At 42.1% G+C, this 23,643-nt stretch overlaps 1 protein-coding gene across 2 annotated transcripts in view; it reads left to right on the top strand.

Moving 5' to 3' along the window:
* PIK3C2A (phosphatidylinositol-4-phosphate 3-kinase catalytic subunit type 2 alpha) overlaps positions 1–23,643 on the top strand; it is a 530,626-nt gene that overhangs the window by 490,071 nt on the left and 16,912 nt on the right. For both annotated transcript variants that reach the window (XM_053720635.1, XM_053720636.1), the window contains 2 exons: positions 21,252–21,361; positions 21,480–21,605. In XM_053720635.1, the coding sequence (XP_053576610.1) occupies positions 21,252–21,361; positions 21,480–21,605 (236 nt within the window). The remainder of the gene's footprint in view (positions 1–21,251; positions 21,362–21,479; positions 21,606–23,643) is intronic.

Below are 23,643 nucleotides of genomic sequence, written 5' to 3'. Positions count from 1 at the left end.
CTTGGCAATCTTCTTATGGCCTAGGCCATCTTTATGTAGAGCAACAATTCTTTTTTTCAGATCCTCAGAGAGTTCTTTGCCATGTGGTGCCAGTATGAGAGAGTGTGAGAGCTATAACACCAAATTTAACACACCTTGTAATACGAACGAGTTACATGACACCAGGGAGGGAAAATTGCTAATTGGGCCCAATTAGGACATTTCCACTTAGGCGTTTACTCACTTTCATAAAGGGACATTAAGCACCTTTTTGCTTTTGTATAAAAACAGTGCTTGTGCTACGGCCCCTTAAGAGACCAAAACGCAAATTTTTCTTGTTTTCTTCCAGATGCTGCTAATTGCTAACAGCTGCTTTTTATTTAAGACTAGGTTATATAATTCCCTTGTTGGGACAACAATCATCATTTTTACTGAAAAGCAAGAAGCATTTAATGTGTCTGTAAATACAAAGTTAAGAGTCACAGACTAGACTTACCTTTAGGGAGGTGCGGTACAGTGCTAAGAGAGTTAGTGACCAATAAGCAGCAAAATGGTGCTAACCATATCCTTTTACTCTGGTATTATCTAGATCAGAAACCAATTCACCATACAGAGAAGATGAACTTCAGTAGTGTCATTCAGCCAGTACTGCATCACATAGCACTAAATGTCACAATACATTGTGCACGTCTGTTGTGTCTTTTAGTACCGACCTCACTGTCTGAACTGTAAATGGAGCACAAAAAAATTAGCTATGGTTGTCACAAAGAAAACAAACTGGGAGACAGCGCATCTCCAACTAAAGGTAAAATGTATTACAAATTAAAAAGCGCATAAATCATTTTGTACTTATTAGATAAAATATTATTTGTGCATCCAATAAAAGTCCCAACTGCATAAGGATTATTGTGGCTTCTTGTCATAACCTCCTTCATATCATCCACTCTGTGGTGTTTGAATCAGTTGCTTTAGGCATCAATGAATGAGAAAGTTTGGATGTTTACCGAGCGAAACGCGTAGAGCCTTATGTCCGCAACAGGCATCCGTAGCTGTGGTTCCCAGCTCCAGCGTCCTACTTGAGTAGGAGTAGACAATACGAAGGAGGTTACAACGAGAGGCCACAAGAATCCTGATGCATTTGGGACTTTTATTGATGCACATTTTTCTTTTTTAAGACACAATGAGTCCACGGATCATCTTAATTACTAATGGGATATTCACCTCCTGGTCAGCAGGAGGAGGCAAAGAGCACCACAGCAGAGCTGTTAAATAGCTCATCCCTTCCCTCCCACTCCAGTCATTCTCTTCCTACGTTAGTGATAGGAAGAGGTAAAGTGAGGTGTTAGAAAAAGATTCTTCAATCAAGAGTTTATTATTTTTAAAGTAGTGCCAGAGAGCTCTGCTTTGTTCTAGGGTGTAGCCGTAGTCCATATCAGTCTCTTCAGTAGAGCTTTGGTGGTTTTTAGAGCAATGGGAACTGGTGGGACATAATTCTCACTGCGCCTCCCATATACTGATGCTGCCCTAACCTGGAAAAATCTGAGGGATATAACTCAGTGTTTTCTTTTAATTCACAGGTTCATGTGAGGAACAGGACTTTACAAACCTGGGAGCTGCCTTTGCTGTCGGGCAGAATGTGTGTTAAGTGACGATTTTTATTTCTGGGGTTAAAAGAAGAAAGAAAAACTCAGAAGAAGTTGGCCACTCATGTTGTAAATGGGACATATAAGGAAGCCCTTAGTGAAAGATATGGGCACTTTATATTACTCAGGTATGAATTCTCCTTTATATTTAGGAGACTATAATCGACAGCTACACTCAGGCAATCAATTGTCACTTCTCCCGGAGGTTGCTTAAACAATCATGCCGACCGGGAGATGACTGTTCTGATTTTGCCCTCAACGGGTGTAATTAGGCACTTTGATATTTATTAAGTGATTCTTCTTTCCAACGCAGGAGACTACTTTTTTTCAGTTATATACAGGCATTGGGGCAATCTAATGATTACAGTGGTTGCATCTCCCGGCGGTTGCATAGTCAAACATGCCGACCGGGAGATGACAGTACTGACATCGCTCTCAGCGAGTGTAATTGGGCACTTGTTATTTATTAAGTAATTCTCCTTTTCCACTCAGGAGAATATTTTTTTCAGTTGGAGGCAGGCATTGGGACAATATAACGATTACTGTGGCCACATCTCCCGGTGGTTACATAAACAATCATGCCGACTGGGAGGTGACTGTTCTGTCATCTCTTTCAATGGGCGCTTTGTTTATTTATTTAGTAATTTCTACCCAGGAGACTATTCTTTTCAGTTAGACATTGGGGCAATGTAACATTTGCAGTGGGCACTTCTCCCGGCGGTTACATAAACATCATGCCGACCGGGAGCTTCCTGTATTGTTAACGCCCACGACGGGCGGTCCTTGGGGAGGCGGCATTTGCATAGCTCGCCTTTTCTCCTACATTGGTGTGTCCGGTCCACGGCTTCATCCTTACTTGTGGGAATATTCTCTTCCCTAACAGGAAATGGCAAAGAGAGTACAGCAAAAGCTGCCCATATAGCTCCCCCTCTGGCTCCGCCCTCCAGTCATTCTCTTTGCCGCTCTGAACAAGTAGCATCTCCACGGGGATGGTAAAGAGTATGTAGTGTTAGTTGTAGTTTTTTATTTCTTCTATCAAGAGTTTATTTTAAAATAGTGCCGGTTTGTACTATTTACTCTACAACAGAAAGTGATGAAGAGTTCTGTTTAAAGAGGAGTATGATTTTAGCAGCAGTAACTAAAATCCATTGCTGTTCCCACGCAGGACTGTTGAAACCAGAGAACTTCAGTTGGGGGGAACAGTTTGCAGACTTTTCTGCTCAAGGTATGACTAGTCTCTTTTCTAACAAGACATAGTAATGCTAGAAGACTGTCATTTTCCCTTATGGGATCGGTAAGCCATTTTCTTAGACTCATAATAGAATGAAGGCTTATAAATGGGCTATATACTGGTTGACACTATTGTGGGCTAAATCGATTGATTTATATAATATTTATATGACTTTTGGAGTGTTTTGGAACTTGGAAACACTTTTGGGAACGTTTTTATTACGCCTGGCAGTTGTTTAGACATCTAGTCAGGAAGGCCCCTTCACTCTGGTATGCAGAGGGAGGAGGCCTCATTTCTTCTGTTATGTGTGATCAGTCCACGGGTCATCATTACTTCTGGGATATTATCTGCTCCCCTACAGGAAGTGCAAGAGGATTCACCCAGCAGAGTTGCTATATAGCTCCTCCCCTCTACGTCACCTCCAGTCATTCTCTTGCACCCAAAGACTAGATAGGAGGTGTGAGAGGACTATGGTGATTATACTTAGTTTTTATAACTTCAATCAAAAGTTTGTTATTTTACAATAGCACCGGAGCGTGTTATTACTTCTCTGGCAGAGTTTGAAGAAGAATCTACCAGAGTTTTTCTTATGATTTTAACCGGAGTAGTTAAGATCATATTGCTGTTTCTCGGCCATCTGAGGGAGGTAAAAGCTTCAGATCAGGGGACAGCGGGCAGTTGAATCTGCATTGAGGTATGTAGCAGTTTTTATTTTCTGAATGGAATTGATGAGAAAATCCTGCTATACCGTTATAATGACATGTATGTATACTCTACACTTCAGTGTTCTGGGGATGGTATTTCACCGGAATTACTCTGTAAAAATACATTACACCTTTTAATAGGTATTTAATTCATGTTAAACGTTTTTGCTGGAATGTAGAATCGTTTGCATTTCTGAGGTACTGAGTGAATAAATATTTGGGCATTATTTTTCCACTTGGCAGTTTGCTTGTTTTGATTATGACAGTTTCGTTTCTCTCTCACTGCTGTGTGTGAGGGGGAGGGGCCGTTTTTGGCGCTCTTTGCTACGCATCAAAAATTTCCAGTCAGTTACACTTATATTTTCTGCATGATCCGGTTCATCTCTAACAGAACTCAGGGGTCTTCAAACTTCTTTGAAGGGAAGTAGATTCTCTCAGCAGAGCTGTGAGATTTATATAGTGACTGTGTTTTAAAACGTTGCTCTGTGATTTTTATGTTTAAAATTTAATTAGTATTGCTTTACTAATGGGAACAAACCTTTGCTAACAAGTTATGTTGTTTTTAAAGAGTGATGCTATAACTGTTTTTCAGTTCATTATTTCAACTGTCATTTAATCGTTTAGTGCTTCTTTGAGGCACAGTACGTTTTTGTTAAATAAGATTGTAACCAAGTTGCATGTTTATTGCTAGTGTGTTAAACATGTCTGATTCAGAGGAAGATACCTGTGTCATTTGTTCCAATGCCAAGGTGGAGCCCAATAGAAATTTATGTACTAACTGTATTGATGCTACTTTAAATAAAAGCCAATCTGTACAAATTGAACAAATTTCACCAAACAGCGAGGGGAGAGTTATGCCGTCTAACTCGCCTCACGTGTCAGTACCTGCGTCTCCCGCCCGGGAGGTGCGTGATATTATGGCGCCTAGTACATCTGGGCAGCCATTACAGATAACATTACAAGATATGGCTACTGTTATGACTGAAGTTTTGGCTAAGTTACCAGAACTAAGAGGCAAGCGTGATCACTCTGGGGTGAGAACAGAGTGCGCTGATAATTCTAGGGCCATGTCTGATACTGCGTCACAGCTTGCAGAGCATGAGGACGGAGAGCTTCATTCTGTAGGTGACGGTTCTGATCCAAGCAGATTGGATTCAGATATTTCAAATTTTAAATTTAAATTGGAAAACCTCCGTGTATTACTAGGGGAGGTCTTAGCGGCTCTTAACGATTGTAACACTGTTGCAATACCAGAGAAAATGTGTAGGTTGGATAAATACTTGCGGTACCGGCGAGTACTGACGTTTTTCCTATACCTAAGAGATTAACTGAAATTGTTACTAAGGAGTGGGATAGACCCGGTGTGCCGTTCTCATCCCCTCCAATATTTAGAAAGATGTTTCCAATAGACGCCACCACACGGGACTTATGGCAAACGGTCCCTAAGGTGGAGGGAGCAGTTTCTACTTTAGCTAAGCGCACCACTATCCCGGTGGAGGATAGCTGTGCTTTTTCAGATCCTATGGATAAAAGATTAGAGGGTTACCTTAAGAAAATGTTTGTTCAACAAGGTTTGATATTGCAACCCCTTGCATGCATCGCGCCGATTACGGCTGCGGCAGCATTTTGGATTGAGTCTCTGGAAGAGAACCTTAGTTCCGCTACGCTGGACGACATTACGGACAGGCTTAGAGTCCATAAACTAGCTAATTCATTCGTTTCGGAGGCCGTAGTACATTTAACCAAACTTACGGCTAAGAATTCAGGATTCGCCATTCAGGCACGTAGGGCGCTGTGGCTAAAATCCTGGTCGGCTGATGTAACTTCTAAGTCCAAATTACTTAATATACCTTTCAAGGGGCAAACTTTATTTGGGCCCGGTTTGAAAGAAATTATCGCTGACATTACAGGAGGTAAGGGCCACGCTCTACCTCAAGACAAGGCCAAAGCTAAGGCTAGACAGTCTAATTTTCGTCCCTTTCGGAATTTCAAAGCAGGTGCAGCATCAACTTCCACTGCACCAAAACAGGAAGGAGCTGTTGCTCGTTACAGACAAGGCTGGAAACCTAACCAGTCCTGGAATAAGGGCAAGCAGGCCAGAAAACCTGCTGCTGCCCCTAAGACAGCATGAACCGAGGGCCCCCGATCCGGGACCGGATCTAGTGGGGGGCAGACTCTCTCTCTTCGCCCAGGCTTGGGCAAGAGATGTCCAGGATCCCTGGGCGCTAGAGATCATATCTCAGGGATACCTTCTAGACTTCAAATTATCTCCCCCACGAGGGAGATTTCATCTGTCAAGGTTGTCAACAAACCAAATAAAGAAAGACGCGTTTCTACGCTGTGTACAAGATCTATTATTAATGGGAGTGATCCATCCGGTTCCGCGGTCGGAACAAGGACAAGGGTTTTACTCAAACCTGTTTGTGGTTCCCAAAAAAGAGGGAACTTTCAGGCCAATCTTGGATTTAAAGATCCTAAACAAATTCCTAAGAGTTCCATCGTTCAAAATGGAAACTATTCGGACAATCTTACCCATGATCCAAAAGGGTCAGTACATGACCACAGTGGATTTAAAGGATGCTTACCTTCACATACCGATTCACAAAGATCATTACCGGTATCTAAGGTTTGCCTTCTTAGACAGGCATTACCAGTTTGTAGCTCTTCCATTCGGATTGGCTACGGCTCCAAGAATCTTCACAAAGGTTCTGGGTGCCCTTCTGGCGGTTCTGAGACCGCGAGGAATTTCGGTAGCTCCGTACCTAGACGACATTCTGATACAAGCTTCAAGCTTTCAAACTGCCAAGTCTCATACAGAGTTAGTTCTGGCATTTCTAAGGTCGCATGGATGGAAAGTGAACGAAAAGAAGAGTTCTCTCTTGCCTCTCACAAGGGTTCCATTTTTGGGGACTCTTATAGATTCCGTAGAAATGAAGATTTATCTGACAGAAGACAGATTAACAAAGCTTCTAAATGCATGCCGTGTCCTTCATTCCATTCAACTCCCGTCAGTAGCTCAATGCATGGAGGTGATCGGCTTAATGGTAGCAGCAATGGACATAGTTCCTTTTGCACGCCTACATCTCAGACCGCTGCAATTGTGCATGCTGAGTCAGTGGAATGGGGATTACTCAGATTTGTCCCCCACTCTGAATCTGGATCAAGAGACCAGAAACTCTCTTCTATGGTGGCTTTCTCGGCCACATCTGTCCAGGGGGATGCCTTTCAGCAGGCCGGACTGGACAATTGTAACAACAGACGCCAGCCTTCTAGGTTGGGGCGCTGTCTGGAATTCTCTGAAGGCTCAGGGACAATGGAGTCAGGAGGAAAGTCTCCTGCCAATAAACATTCTGGAATTGAGAGCAGTTCTCAATGCCCTTCTAGCTTGGCCCCAGTTAAAGACTCGGGGGTTCATCAGGTTTCAGTCGGACAACATCACGACTGTAGCTTACATCAACCATCAGGGAGGGACAAGAAGCTCCCTAGCAATGATAGAAGTATCAAAGATAATTCGCTGGGCAGAGTATCACTCTTGCCACCTGTCAGCAATCCACATCCCGGGAGTGGAGAACTGGGAGGCGGATTTCTTGAGTCGCCAGACTCTTCATCCGGGGGAGTGGGAACTTCATCCGGAGGTCTTTGCCCAAATACTTCGACGTTGGGGCAAACCAGAGATAGATCTCATGGCGTCTCGCCAGAACGCCAAACTTCCTCGCTACGGATCCAGATCCAGGGATCCGGGAGCGGTTCTGATAGATGCTTTGACAGCACCTTGGAACTTCAGGATGGCTTATGTGTTTCCACCCTTCCCGCTGCTTCCTCGATTGATTGCCAAAATCAAACAGGAGAGAGCATCAGTGATTCTAATAGCGCCTGCATGGCCGCGCAGGACTTGGTATGCAGATCTAGTGGACATGTCATCCTGTCCGCCGTGGTCTCTACCTCTAAGACAGGACCTTCTGATTCAGGGTCCATTCAAACATCAAAGTCTAACTTCTCTGAAGCTGACTGCTTGGAAATTGAACGCTTGATTTTATCAAAACGTGGGTTTTCTGAGTCGGTTATTGATACCCTGATACAGGCTAGGAAGCCTGTTACCAGAAAGATTTACCATAAAATATGGCGTAAATACCTATACTGGTGTGAATCCAAAGATTACTCCTGGAGTAAGGTTAGGATTCCTAGGATATTGTCTTTTCTACAAGAAGGTTTAGAAAAGGGTTTATCGGCTAGCTCATTAAAGGGACAGATCTCAGCTCTGTCCATCTTGTTACACAGGCGTCTGTCAGAAAATTCAGACATCCAGGCCTTTTGTCAGGCTTTAGCTAGGATCAAGCCTGTGTTTAAAACTGTTGCTCCGCCATGGAGTTTAAACTTAGTTCTTAACGTTTTACAGGGTGTTCCGTTTGAACCCCTTCATTCCATTGATATAAGATTGTTATCTTGGAAAGTTCTATTTTTAATGGCTATTTCCTCGGCTCGAAGAGTCTCTGAGTTATCAGCCCTTCATTGTGATTCTCCTTATCTGATCTTTCACTCAGACAAGGTAGTTCTGCGTACTAAACCTGGGTTCTTACCTAAGGTTGTCTCTAACAGGAATATCAATCAAGAGATTGTTGTTCCCTCCTTGTGTCCAAATCCTTCTTCAAAGAAGGAACGTCTTCTACACAATCTGGATGTAGTTCGTGCCCTCAAGTTCTACTTGCAGGCAACTAAAGATTTTCGCCAAACTTCTTCCCTGTTTGTCGTTTATTCTGGACAGAGGAGAGGTCAAAAAGCTTCTGCTACCTCTCTCTCTTTTTGGCTTCGTAGCATAATACGTTTAGCCTATGAGACTGCTGGACAGCAGCCTCCTGAAAGAATTACAGCTCACTCCACTAGAGCTGTGGCTTCCACTTGGGCCTTTAAGAATGAGGCCTCTGTTGAACAGATTTGCAAGGCTGCAACTTGGTCTTCGCTTCATACTTTTTCCAAATTTTACAAATTTGACACTTTTGCTTCTTCGGAGGCTATTTTTGGGAGAAAGGTTCTTCAGGCAGTGGTTCCTTCTGTATAATGAGCCTGCCTATCCCTCCCGTCATCCGTGTACTTTTGCTTTGGTATTGGTATCCCAGAAGTAATGATGACCCGTGGACTGATCACACATAACAGAAGAAAACATAATTTATGCTTACCTGATAAATTCCTTTCTTCTGTTGTGTGATCAGTCCACGGCCCGCCCTGTTTTTTTTTTTTTTTAAGGCAGGTACATATTTTTTAAATTATAATTCAGTCACCACTACACCCTTGGCTTCTCCTTTCTCGTTGGTCTTTGGTCGAATGACTGGAGGTGACGTAGAGGGGAGGAGCTATATAGCAACTCTGCTGGGTGAATCCTCTTGCACTTCCTGTAGGGGAGCAGATAATATCCCAGAAGTAATGATGACCCGTGGACTGATCACACAACAGAAGAAAGGAATTTATCAGGTAAGCATAAATTATGTTTTTCGCGCCTTAGTTGCGCAGTTACTTCTGGAAGCAGTGCATGCAGCTTCATGTGAGAGGGTCCTGTGGCCATAAAAACGATTCTAGAAGGCTTATTTCTGTGGTGAATAACCCCCAAGGAAAGGTAAAGCCGCAGCAAAGGCTGTGGCAGGGACTGTAGTGGGTTTAAACTGGTAAATTGAACAATTGGCTCCGGTTTGCTCATTTAAGGGGTTACAGACTTGAAATTTGGTGTGCAATACTTTCAAAGCATTAAGACACTAGGATGCAAATTTTGTAAAGATCGGATATTTCCTTCATAGTTTTTCAAACATTCAGAAATAAAGTGTACTCTTTTTATTATTTAAAGAGACAGTAACGGTTTTGTTTAAAAACGGTTTTATTGCATTAATAGCCTGCCTAAGTCTGTCTAACATGTCTGTACCTTCAGATAGAATTTGTTCTGTGTGTATGGAGGCCAAGGTGGTTCCCCCTTTTAATGTATGTGAAAATTGTGCCATGGCGTCCAAACAAAGTAAGGACAGTACTGTCACATTTAATAAGGTTGCCCAAGATGATTCTTCAAATGAAGGTAGTGGGGATAGTTCATCATCCTCTCCTTCTGTGCCAACACCAGTTATGCCCGCGCAGACGACACCTAGTACATCTAGCGCGCCAATGCTTGTTACTATGCAGCAATTAACGGCAGTAATGGATAATTCTATAGCTAATCTTTTATCCAAACTGCCAGCATTTCCCAGAAAGCGTGATTGCTCAGTTTTAAATACAGAGGATGAGCAAGTGTGCGCTGACGATAATTTATCTGTTATACCCTAACACCAGTCTGAATTGACAGTGAAGGAGGGTCTGTCTGAGGGAGAAATTTCTGATTCAGAAAAAGTTTCTCAGCAGGCAGAACCTGATATCGTGACGTTTAAATTTAAGTTAGAACATCTCCGCGCCCTGCTTAAGGAGGTGCTAACTACTCTTGATGACTGCGACTCTTTGGTGATTCCAGAGAAATTGTGCAAAATGGACAAATTCAATTGAGGTCCCTGTGCACGCTGATGCCTTTCCGATACCCAAGAGGGTGGCGGACATAGTGAACAAGGAGTGGGAGAAGCCAGGTATACCTTTTGTCCCACCTCCTATATTTAAGAAAATGTTCCCCATTGTCGACCCCAGAAGGGACGCATGGCAAACAGTCCCTAAGGTTGAGGGGGCAGTTTCTACATTGGCCAAGCGCACGACTATTCCCATTGAGGACAGTTGTGCTTTCAAAGATCCTATGGATAAAAAATTGGAAGGATTGCTTAAAAAGATATTTGTTCAGCAAGGTTTCCTTCTCCAGCCAATTTCGTGCATTATTCCTGTCACAACGGCGGCGTCTTTTTGGTTTGAGGAACTAGAAAATTTGCTCAATAAGGAGACTCCATATGAGGAAGTCATGGACAGAATTCACGCACTAAAGTTGGCTAATTCCTTTATTTTAGATGCCGCTTTGCAATTGGCAAAATTAGCGGCGAAAAATTCAGGTTTTGCAATTGTGGTGCGCAGAGCGCTTTGGCTAAAATCTTGGTCGGCGGATGTGTCGTCCAAGACAAAACTGCTTAATATTCCTTTCAAAGGTAAGACCCTTTTTGGGCCAGAATTGAAGGAGATTATTTCAGACATCACTGGGGGAAAGGGCCATGCCCTCCCACAGGATAGGCCTTTCAAGGCTAAGAACTCTAGAAGAAATCTAATTTTCGTTCCTTTCGCAATTTCAGGAACGGACCGTCTCCTAACTCTGCAGCCTCTAGACAAGAGGGTAACGCTTCCCAGTCTAAACCAGCATGGAAACCAATGCAAGGCTGGAACAAGGGTAAACAGGCCAAGAAGCCTGCTGCTGCTACCAAGACAGCATGAAGGGGTAGCCCCCGATCCGGGACCGGATCTAGTAGGGGGCAGACTTTCTCTCTTTGCTCAGGCTTGGGCAAGAGATGTTCAGGATCCCTGGGCACTAGAAATAGTCTCTCAGGGGTATCTTCTAGAGTTCAAGGAACTTCCTCCAAGGGGAAGGTTCCACATGTCTCGCTTATCTTCAGACCAGATAAAGAGACAAGCATTCTTACATTGCGTAGGAGATCTATTAAAGATGGGAGTGATACACCCAGTTCCAACAGTGGAACAAGGTTGGGGGTTTTACTCAAACCTGTTCGTAGTTCCCAAAAAAGAGGGAACTTTCAGGCCAATTCTGGATTTAAAAATTCTAAACAAATTCCTCAGAGTTCCATCATTCAAAATGGAAACCATTCGAACGATTTTACCAACAATCCAGGAGGGTCAATACATGACTACCGTGGACTTAAAAGATGCGTACCTACATATTCCTATCCACAAAGATCATCATCGGTTCCTAAGGTTCGCCTTTCTGTATAAACATTACCAGTTTGTGGCTCTTCCGTTCGGTTTAGCCACTGCTCACAGAATTTTCACAAAGGTGCTAGGGTCCCTACTAGCGGTTCTAAGACCGAGGGGCATTGCAGTGGCACCTTACTTAGACGACATCCTAATCCAAGCGTCGTCCCTCTCCAGATCAAGGGCTCATACAGACATTGTATTAGCTTTTCTCAGGTCTCACGGGTGGAAGGTGAACGTAGAGAAGAGTTCCCTGTCCCCGTCTACAAGGGTTCCCTTTCTGGGAACAATAATAGATTCTGTAGAAATGAAGATTTTTCTGACAGAGGTCAGAAAATTAAAGCTTCTAAATGCTTGTCAGGTTCTTCAATCTATTCCTCAGCCTTCCATAGCACAGTGCATGGAGGTAATAGGACTAATGGTTGCAGCAATGGACGTGGTTCCCTTTGCTCGAATTCATCTAAGACCATTGCAACTGTGCATGCTCAAACAGTGGAATGGGGATTATGCAGACTTGTTTCCCCAGATTCAAGTAGACCAGTTAACCAGAGACTCACTCCGTTGGTGGTTGACTCAAGATCACCTGTCTCAGGGAATGAGTTTCCGCAGACCAGAGTGGGTCATTGTCACGACCGACGCCAGTCTTTTAGGCTGGGGGGCGGTCTGGGACTCCCTGAAAGCTCAGAGTCTATGGTCTCGGGAAGAGTCTCTTCTCCCAATAAACATTCTGGAACTGAGAGCGATATTCAATGCGCTCCGGGCTTGGCCTCAACTAGCGATACAGCCTATGTAAGGTGAGAACATTATCAGACACACAAGGAATCTGAAATACATTTTACACCATTATTAGTCAGAACAGCATTCACTTGCGCCACCTATTTTTTTGACCTATTGTACACAAAACCGTTGGGATAGTTTTTTAAGGTGAGCATAGTTCTGCCCGACTGAATAGGCAATCACTATCATATACTGTTTTATCTCAACTAGCGAAGGCCAGATTCATAAGATTTCAGTCGGACAACATGACGACTGTAGCGTACATCAATCATCAGGGGGGAACAAAGAGTTCCTTGGCGATGAGAGAGGTATCCAAGATCATCAAATGGGCGGAGGATCACTCCTGCCATCTATCTGCAATTCACATCCCAGGAGTAGACAACTGGGAGGCGGATTATTTGAGTCGTCAGACTTTCCATCCGGGGGAGTGGGAACTCCACCCGGAGGTCTTTGCCCAGTTAACTCAACTATGGGGCATTCCAGACATGGATCTGATGGCGTCTCGTCAGAACTTCAAGGTTCCTCGCTACGGGTCCAGATCCAGGGATCCCAAGGCGACACTGGTGGATGCATTGGTGGCGCCTTGGTCGTTCAACCTAGCTTATGTGTTTCCACCGTTTCCTCTCCTTCCCAGGCTTGTAGCCAGGATCAAACAGGAGAAGGCCTCGGTGATTCTGATAGCTCCTGCGTGGCCACGCAGGACTTGGTATGCAGACCTGGTGAATATGTCATCGGCTCGACCATGGAAGCTACCTTTGAGACAGGATCTTCTAGTACAAGGTCCATTCGAACATCCAAATCTAGTCTCTCTGCAACTGACTGCTTGGAAATTGAACGCTTGATTTTATTTAAGCGTGGGTTTTCAGATTCAGTTATAGATACTCTGGTCCAAGCCAGAAAACCTGTGACTAGGAAAATTTACCATAAGATATGGAAAAAATATATCTGTTGGTGCGAATCCAAGGGATTCTCTTGGAGTAAAATTAAAATTCCTAGGATACTCTCCTTTCTCCAAGAGGGTTTGGATAAAGGGTTGTCAGCGAGTTCTCTAAAAGGACAGATATCTGCTCTGTCTGTTTTGTTGCACAAACGTCTGGCAGCAGTGCCAGATGTACAGGCCTTAGTCAGAATCAAGCCTGTCTACAGACCCATGACTCCTCCATGGAGTCTAAACTTAGTTCTTTCAGTTCTTCAAGGGGTTCCGTTTGAACCTTTACATTCCATAGATATTAAGTTACTATCTTGGAAAGTTCTGTTTTTGGTTGCTATTTCTTCTGCTAGAAGAGTTTCTGAATTGTCTGCTTTGCAGTGTACTTCACCCTATCTGGTATTCCATACTGATAAGGTTGTTTTGCGTACCTAACCTGGTTTTCTTCCAAAAGTGGTTTCTAACAGGAATATTAACCAGGAAATAGTTGTTCCTTCTCTGTGTCCGAATCCAGTTTCGAAGAAGGAACGTTTGTTACACAATTTAGATGTGGTCCGTGCTTTAAAATTCTATTTAGAAGCAACAAAGGATTTCAGACAGACTTCATCTTTGTTTGTCGTTTATTCTGGTAAGAGGAGAGGGCAGAAAGCTACTGCTACCTCTTTCTTTTTGGCTGAAAAGCATCATCCGATTGGCTTATGAGACTGCCGGACGGCAGCCTCCTGAACGAATTACAGCTCACTCTACTAGAGCTGTGGCTTCCACATGGGCCTTCAAGAACGAGGCTTCTGTTGATCAGATCTGTAAGGCAGCGACTTGGTCTTCTCTGCATACTTTTGCCAAATTTTACAAATTCGATACTTATGCTTCTTCGGAGGCTATTTTTGGGAGAAAGGTTTTGAAAGCCGTGGTGCCTTCCGTTTAGGTAACCTGACTTGTTCCCTCCCTTCATCCGTGTCCTAAAGCTTTGGTATTGGTTCCCACAAGTAAGGATGAAGCCGTGGACCGGACACACCAATGTAGGAGAAAACAGAATTTATGCTTACCTGATAAATTTCTTTCTCCTACGGTGTGTCCGGTCCACGGCCCGCCCTGGCTTTTTAGTCAGGTTTCAAATTTTTTATTTCTGTACACTACAGTCACCACGGCACCCTATAGTTTCTCCTTTTTCTCCTAACTGTCGGTCGAATGACTGGGGGCGGAGCCAGAGGGGGAGCTATATGGGCAGCTTTTGCTGTGCTCTCTTTGCCATTTCCTGTTAGGGAAGAGAATATTCCCACAAGTAAGGATGAAGCCGTGGACCGGACACACCGTAGGAGAAAGAAATTTATCAGGTAAGCATAAATTCTGTTTTTTCCCCTTCCGCAGAGTTTTAATTTACACTGCGCAAGAGGAAGTTGTGCAGTTACTGGTCCTATTACGCGTTTTCACATATATCAAACGTAATTGGGACCGGAGACTGTCTTCCCCTGTTGCGGTTCAGTTCCGGATCTGCATGTACTACTCAGAGGGAGTTAGTTCTATGGTTCAGGCAGGCACCTCAGCAGTTTCATGCTGAGGGATACTGTTAAATTGCACATTTAGTTAAGCTGTTTGGTCCTATTTACACAAACATAATAAAAAGAAAAAAGAAAAGTTTCCTTTTTAAAATTTAAAGTGACAGTAACGTTTTTGTATTTTTTATGTTTAAAAGATTCTAATTTTCTTTTAGTGATTTTGGTGCTTTGTTTGCAACTGTGGAACCATCAACTCCTTTCTGTTGCTCATGTAAGTGAGGAACCTAATCCTTAGAGAGAGTCTTTATCTGAGACAACATTTTACAATGGGATGTTGTCCAGAAATGTAATTACAATTATGTTATTGTCTTGTATTTGAATAGCGCCACCAAATTCCATAGCGCATTTACAATGTTCAGTATACGCCATTTTTTTGCCTCAAGAGTCCAAAATTTTATTGCCCTCACATGCAGTGCCCTGCGCTTCCTCTATAACTCATTCTGGGGTTACTTTACAGGACTTCGCTCTTTTCATAAGTTCTGATGCGTTGCCTGCTTTCCCAATATTGAGGGGAAAGCGTTAGTAGAATAACAGATATTCGGATATAACAGATATAACTCGCAGAGCCTTCTGGTTAAAGCCTTGGTCTGCGGATGTATCCTCTGATTCTAAGCTTCTGTTTTTTATCAGATAGCTCAGCAGACTAGGCGCTGTGGCTAAGTTCTGTTGCAGTCCAAGGGTTGCAGGTTCAATCCCCGGCGAGGTCCATTCAACATTTCATCCTTCTGAGGTGGATTAGATGAGCAGCACCTTGAGACCATTACGGGTGATTAGCCGTACTTTACAAGTACTCCATACATACGTTCATAATTTTTTAGTTATTCCTTACAAGAGGGAGACCTTGTTTGGACCTGGCCTAGAGGAGATTATTTCTGACTTAACGGGAGGTAAGGGTCTCCTTTTACCTCAGGATAAGAGAAAAGGACGACAGAGCAAGATTCGTTACTTTCAAAATTCCAAGGGAAATTCTTCCTCTACTATCTCCAAAAAGGATCAGTCTAAACCTAGCATGGAGACCCATTCAATCTTGGAAATACAAAAAGCCTGCTGTGGGATCAAGGACAACATGAAGGACATGCCCCCGAACCGAAACCGGATCTTGTAGGGGGCAGACTTTCCTTCTTCGCTCAGGCTTGGGTTTGAGATGTTCGGGATCCCTGGGCTATAGAGAGAATATCACAGCGATACAGTTTAAAGTGCAAAAGTTTTCCTGCCAGAGGTGGGTCTCTGTTTTCAGGATTGTCTGTAGACTAGACAAAAAGTGAGGCGTTCTTACACTGTGTAAGAGACTTTCCAATCTGGGAGTGATCGTTCTTGTTCAGGTACAAGAACAGGGTTTGGGATTTTATTCCAATCTATCATGGTTCCCAAAAAAGGAGGGAACCTTCAAACCAATTTTAGATCTCAAGAGTCTCAACTAATTTCTCAGAGTACCGTCCTTCAGGAGAGAAACTATTTGTTCCATTCTCCGTTTGAGCCAGGAGGGTCAATTTATGACAACATTGGATTTAAAGGACGTGTATCTGCATGTTCCCTTTACAGGGCTCATCTCGAGTCCCTAAGGTTTGCTTTCTGGACAAATACTTCCAGTTAGTGCCTCTTCCCTTCGTTCTCGACACAGCTCCCAGAACTTTCACAAGGGTTTTGGGATCATTGGTTGCTGGGCTTCGGTTAAGCATGCTCAAGCAACGGAACCGAGATTATGCGGACTTGTCTCCTTGAATACTACTAAAGGAGCAGGAGACAAGGGATTTTCTTTAATAGTGGTTATCTCTAGATCATCATCCCAGGGAACCTGCTTTCACAGACCATCTTGGGTGATTGTGACAATAGACGCCAGCCTTATAGGTTAGAGAGCAGTTGGAGCTCCCTAAAGGTTTAGGGAGTTTGGACTCAGAGTCTTTACTACCTTTAAACATTCTGGAGCTGAGAGTGATCTCCAAGGCTCTTCTGACCTGGTCCAAGTTAGCCTCGGTCCAGTTTATCAGGTTCCAGTTGGACAATATAACTTTAGTGGCTTGCATCAGGTATCAGGAAGGAACGAGGAATTCTTTAGCGATGACTAAGGTAACCAATAATTCTTTGGTGGGCGAAGGTCCATTCTTGTTGCCTGTCGGTGACCCATATCCCAGGGGTGGAAACTGGGAGGCGGACTTCCTGAGCAGGCAGACCTTTCATCCGGGGGAGTGGGAACTCCATCCGGAAGTGTTCTCCAGCCTGATTCTCAGGTGGGTTTGGCCGGAATTAGATCTTTTGGCATCCTGACATAATGCCAAGCTCCCGGAATTCGGATCGTGTTCCAGGGATTCCAAGGCGGAACTATTAGATGCTCTGGCGGTTCCTTGGACCTTCTCTTTAATATACATATTTTCTCAGTTGGAGCTTCTTCCTGGGTTAGTGTTCGATTCAAGCAGGAGAGGACATAGGTGATCCACATTGCTCCTGCTTGGCCTAGCAGGATTTGGTATGCAGATCTGGTGGACATGTCATTTGGAAACATCCGTTGAGGAAGGACCTTCTAATTCAAGGGCCCTTTCTTCACCCAAATCTAGTTTTCTCTGAAGCTGTCTGTTTGGAGATTGAACGCTTAATTCTATCCAAGCGAGGTTTTTTTCGGACCATGTTTCAGTCTCGTAAACCTGTAACTAGGAAGATTTGCCATAAGATATGACGTAAATATCTATATTGGTGTGAATCCGAGGGCGGAGGGGGGAGTTAGAGTTAGGATTCCTAAGATTTTGTCTTTTCTCCAAGAGGATTTGGAGAAAGGCTTAATGACCTTATCTAATTTTTTTGCACAAACGTCTGGCAGATGTCCCAGGTGTTCAATCGTTTTGCCAGGCATTGGTCAGGATTGGGCCGGTGTTTAAACCAGTTACTCCTCCATGGAGTCTTAATTTAGTTATCAAGGGGCTCCGTTTGAGCCTATGCACTCCTTAGATATTATGGTATTATCTTGGATAGTTTTTATTTCTCTTGGCTACTTCTTCTACTCGAAGATTGTCAGAGTTCTCGGCATTGCAGTATGTCTCCTTACCTTATTTTCAATTTGGATAAGGTAGTTTTATGTATTAAAATAGGAATTCTTCCTAAGATTGTTTTCTAATCTGAACTTTATTCAGGAGATTGTTGTTCCGTCCTTGTGTCATACTCCTTCTTCTTAGAAGGAACGTCTCCTACACAATTTTTACGGGGTCCGTGCTTTGAAGTTTTTCCTGCAGGCGACTAAGGATTTTCGTCAGTCTTCTTCTTTGTTGTGATTTTCTCAGGAAAACGTAAGGGACAGAGCGTTACGGCTAATTCTCTTTCTTTTTTGTTGAAGAGTATCATACGTTTTGTTTTTGAGACTGCTGGACAGCAGCCTCATGTGAGGATTACAGCTCATTCCGTTAGGGCTGTTGCTTCCTCATGGGCATTCAAAAATAAAGCTTCTGTGGAACAGATTTGCAAGGCTGCAACTTGGTCCTCTCCATGTTTTTTCAAAATTTTCCAAAGTTGTCACTTTTGCCTCGGCTGAGGCCGCTTTTGGGAGAAAGGTTCTTCAAGCAGTGGTGCCTTCCGTTTAGGTTCCCTGTCTTGTCCCTCCCTTATCATCTGTGTCCTCTAGCATGGATATTGAATCCCATTAGTAATTAAGATGATTTGTGGACTCATCGTGTCTTAAAAATGAAAAGAAAATTTATGCTTACCTGATAAATTTATTTCTTTTTTGACAAGATGAGTCCACGGCCCGCCCTCTTCTTTTAGACAGGTGTGGGTCATTGTAAACTTCAGACACCTCTGCACCTTGGCTTTTCCTTTCTCTTCCTAACTTCGGTCGAATGACTGGAGTGGAAGGGAGAAGCTATTTAACATCTCTGCTGTGGTGCTCTTTTGCCTCCTCCTGCTGACCAGGAGGTGAATATCCCATTAATAATTAAGATGATCCGTGGACTCATTGTGTCAAAAAAGAAATACATTTATCAGGTAAGCATACATTTTATTTTTATCTAGTAAGTACAACATGATTGATGCGCTTTTTAAATTAGAATACATTTTACCTTGAGTGTTTCCCTGTGTGTTTTCTATTAGATCACTACCTACGCTTGTGAAAGAGGAACATCCCAGCACCTATACAGCTACAACACTCAGACACATTTTGTATATCTTTATATTCGCTGCTCTTACACCACGTTCCATCTATGGTTGCCACATGTGGGTTTTATGAGAGAGGCCACAACTACCCAGGCAGCACTGTTTTTCACAGTGACATTATAATACAGTGCAATGTTATTGCTAGCTTATTTAACAGTGACATTGTCATTAGCCATATACAGAACATATTACCATCATAATTATGTGTTTGATATTGTAATATATAAAAGCACAATATTCAGTCTGTCTGAAAACATATTGGTGTTTACTGGTATATACTTTGCAATAGCAATATAAAGTGTTTTAAAGGGACATAAAACAGTATTTTGTGAAAACAAATATGTTAAATCAAATTAAACATTAAATGATCAGTGAGAAATTCTCAGAGAGATAAAGGAGCATACGTGCATTCTGCCTCTTCTGAGCATGAGCAAAACAGACTTACTGTTTCTTTAGTATTATCTGAATAGACAACCATCTTACGTTACTCTAGATGATTTGTGACATCAGGCTAGATAAGCCTTCCTATGGAGACCTCAACACCCTTGTAGGGCTGTGACTGGAAGTAATGTACCCTGTACAAAATAAGTAAAAAAAAAAAAAGTAAAATCCTTTTAAAATGATTAATAATCCATATTGCAGTAGTTTCTATCAAGTATGACCCACTGCTTAGTGCTTTTTTGTTACAACAATGACACAGGCTGTTTAATATCCCTTTTAAAAGGGTTGCTTTGTAGAGGAAACCATTTAAATGAAGCTTAAATGGATATAATTTGTTATTTATGCATTGTAAATTTACTCACTGCAGTCAAACAGCACTTTTTAAAAAGCATTTAACACTAGCATTTTGTTAGAAAACTGTGAAGTTTTGCAGACCTGGGACACACCCCTTGAATGTTTTACTTGCTTTGCTGTGCCCAATTAGAAACAGATATAAACAAGCTCCTTACGATACCAACCAATCACTGTGCAGCATGTAGGAAGGTCAGGGTTCTGCATTCTATGGAATGCACTGCATCGTTTCTGGTACAAGGGAGTGAAAACCATATGATTTACACTGTTAAAGGGACAGTAAAGTAAAATTAAAGTTTCATGATTGAGATAGAGAAAGCAGTTTTGAACAACTCTCCATTGTCTAATTTGCTTCTTTCTTTTGGTATCCTTTGTTGAAAAGTATATATGCCTTGTCATGAGCTCTGATGTGTTCAGTGAGCTCGCTGTAGTGCATTCCTGCTCTTTTAAAGGGACATAAAACTCCAATTTTCTTTCATGATTCAGATAGAGCATACAGTTATAAACAACTTTCATATTTACATCTATTATCAAATTTTCTTTGTTTTTTGTTATCCTTTGTTTAAAACCAGGAAGGTAAGTTCAAGAGCGTGCACATGTCTGCATTGTTATGCATTAGCAAGTGCACTAGATGGCAGCACTATTTCCTGTCATGTAGTGCTCCAGACGTGTACGCTACCTACATAGATATCTTTTCAACAAAGAACAAGAGAACAAAGCAGATTTGATGAAGTAAATTGGAAACTTTTTGTAAATTGTATGATCTGTCTGTATCATGAAAGTAAAATGTTGTGTTCAATGTCCCTTTAATATAAGAAACTAGGAGAATGAAGCATATTTGACACTAGAAGTAAATTAGAATAATGACAAAACAAGAGAGGCGCCACATGTGCGTATCAATCAGGTTGGGTACTGACATTTATAAAAGGCACCCCACTGTGCCATATTCTGCGGGCTCAATGTTTTATGGCAATCCAGCTAGCTGAACTCCGCCAATACAAGAACACTGAATCCTCAATATTAGGCTCTGGTCATAAGACTCACGGTAGCGTAGGCTCAAATATTACAACGGTGCAACGAGTGTTTAAAATCTCAAATTCATTTATTAAAATAATAAAACATTAAGTAAAAATACACTCTCTAAAAACCATGCAAAGTGAGCATCTGAATTTATAAACAGCGCTAAAGTGAATTGGAAAGTTGTTTAAAATTCTGTGTTCTTTCTTAATCATGAAATAAAACATTTGGGTTTCATGTCCCTTTAAATTACAGAAAAAAAACGTTAAATAATGAAAGTGATTTGTAAAGTTTTTGTTTATTTTTTTTAAATTATACACATATTAAACTTTTTATGGGGAATTCAATTTTGAGTTTAAGGCCCCTTTTAACTTTCTTGTTGGATTGTGAGCTCCTTTTTATTGCAGTAACGATTCTGTTAGCGCACAGGATATAACTCCCCTTGTACAAGTTCAGCATCTGCCCGTACCTCTGTGATATTGCCTTAGGGTAGCTTTTGTGTCTATACCGGAATTGTTGTTTAGCCCTAAATACTAATAAAATCCTGTTTTTATTACCGTCATCTCCCTGTGGGACTGGAGTTTTCAGTTGTTTACCCGTCTCCCTGTGCTCATGTGTTTGCTATAGACATGCCGCCTTTAAGTCCAACACTGGGGAAGATTGAAGGAGAAGTAAAATTGACCATCTCGTACAAAAACGGCACACTTTTTATCATGGTGATGCATATAAAGGATTTGGTGAGTTACTCAAGATTTCCTTCAAATTGGTGTCAGAAAATCCATTGCAATTGTGTTTTGATATAAACAGAAAATGTTTTCATATTCGTTAAGTGTTCGCTTGTTAATCTCCTTGTAGGTCACTGGGGACAATACCGACCCTAATCCCTACGTGAAAACGTATCTTCTTCCGGATCCTCATAAGACCTCCAAACGCAAAACAAAAATATCAAGAAAAACTTGCAACCCAACATTTAATGAAATGGTAAGATTGTCTTGTGTTAGAAATCCCATGCTTCTGATCATATGCAGCTGTTTGTTTTGTGTGCGTTCATTTTCCTAAGTACTTCAGCAGGTGTTTAACCCCTTAATGACCGGACCATTTTTCAATTTTCTTTCCCTTAATGACAATGGCTATTTTTAAATTTCTGCAGTGTTTGTGTTTAGCTGTAATTTTCCTCTTACTCATTTACTGTACCCACACATATTATATACTGTTTTTCTCGCCATTAAATGGAATTTCTAAATATACCATTATTTCCATCATATCTTATAATTTACTGTAAAAAAAATTACAAAATATGAGGAAAAAATGGAAAAAAACACACTTTTTCTAACTTTGACCCCCAAAATCTGTTACACATCTACAACCACCAAAAAACACCCATGCTAAATAGTTTCTAAATTTTGTCCTGAGTTTAGAAATACCCAATGTTTACATGTTCTTTGCTTTTTTTTGCAAGTTATAGGGCCATAAATACAAGTAGCACTTTGCTATTTCCAAACCACTTTTTTTTTAAATTAGCGCTAGTTACATTGGGACACTGATATCTTTCAGGAATCCCTGAATATCCCTTGACATGTATATATTTTTATTTAGAAGACAACCCAAAGTATTGATCTAGGCCCATTTTGGTATATTTCATGCCACCATTTCACCGCCAAATACAATCAAATAAAAAAAAAACTGTTAAATTTTTCACAATTTTAGGTTTCTCACTGAAATTATTTACAAACAGCTTGTGTAATTATGGCACAAATGGTTGTAAATGTTTCTCTGGGATCCCTTTTGTTCAAAAATAGCAGACATATATGGCTTTGGCGTTGCTTTTTGGTAATAATAAGGCCGTTAAATGCTGCTGCGCACCACACTTTTAATATGCCCAGCAGTTAAGGGGTTAATTAGGTAGCTTGTAGGGTTAATTTTTAGCTTTAGTGTAGAGATCAGCCTCCCACCTGACACATCCCACCCCCTGATCCCCCCCTGACCTCCCTCAAACAGCTCTCTTCCCTCCCCCACCTCACAATTGTCACCGCCATCTTAAGTACTGGCAGAAAGTCTGCCAGTACTGAAATAAAAAACATTTTTTTTTTTTTTTTTTTTTTTTTTTTCATACTGTCTGCAGTCTGCATCCCCCCTTACCCCACAACCTCCCTGATCCCCCCATACATCTTTCTAACCCTCCCCCTCTACCTATTTGCCGCCATCTTGGGTACTGGCAGCTGTCTGCCAGTACCCAATTTGCCCCCAAAAATAGGTTTTTTTTTTACTTTTTAGATGAAAAATATGTTTTCTGTAGTGTAGCTGGGCCCCCCTTAATAATCTACATCCCTCCCCCTCCCAGATCCCTTACTACTCAAAGAAGATCCCCAGGACCCCAGGCATCTGCATTAATTATATATTTTTTTTCTATTTCTTCCGGTCATATTTTGCGTGCACACGCACGCGCGCGCACCCGCCCACGCTCCCCCCCCCCGCCGCAACCGCCGATATTGCAGGAACTACTCAAGACTAATACCGATCGGGAGCATATACTTAACGGTCCTCCCAGAAGCTGCTCCCACCCACCAACGAATGTGAGATCACTATAGTCCGATGCAGAGAGGGCCACAGAGTGGCCCTTTCTGCATCGGTGGGTAAAATAAGGGATTGCAGTGATGCCTCAATATTGAGGCATCACTACAATCCCTTGTAAGCAGCTGGAAGCGATCATGATCGCTTCCAGCGCTTCTAACAACAGAGGACGTACCAGGTACGTCAATTGTCATTAAGGGAATGTTTTTCCATGACGTACCTGGTAAGTCCTCTGTCATTAAGGGGTTAAAGGGACAATCAACTCAAAAATAATTGTATTGTTTAAAAAGATAGATAATCCCTTTATTACCTAGTTTTGCACAACCAACACTGTTATATTAATATACTTTTTACCTCTGTGATTACTGTGTATCTAAACCTCTGCAGACTGCCCCTTATCACATGACTTTAAATTTGTCTATTGACTTGCTTTTAAGCCAACTAGTGC

The sequence above is a fragment of the Bombina bombina genome, chromosome 7 (assembly GCF_027579735.1).
Source record: "Bombina bombina isolate aBomBom1 chromosome 7, aBomBom1.pri, whole genome shotgun sequence".
Classification (NCBI taxonomy): domain Eukaryota; kingdom Metazoa; phylum Chordata; class Amphibia; order Anura; family Bombinatoridae; genus Bombina; species Bombina bombina.
Note: the sequence above shows the minus strand (reverse complement) of the source record. Positions and strands in the feature narration are given on the sequence as shown.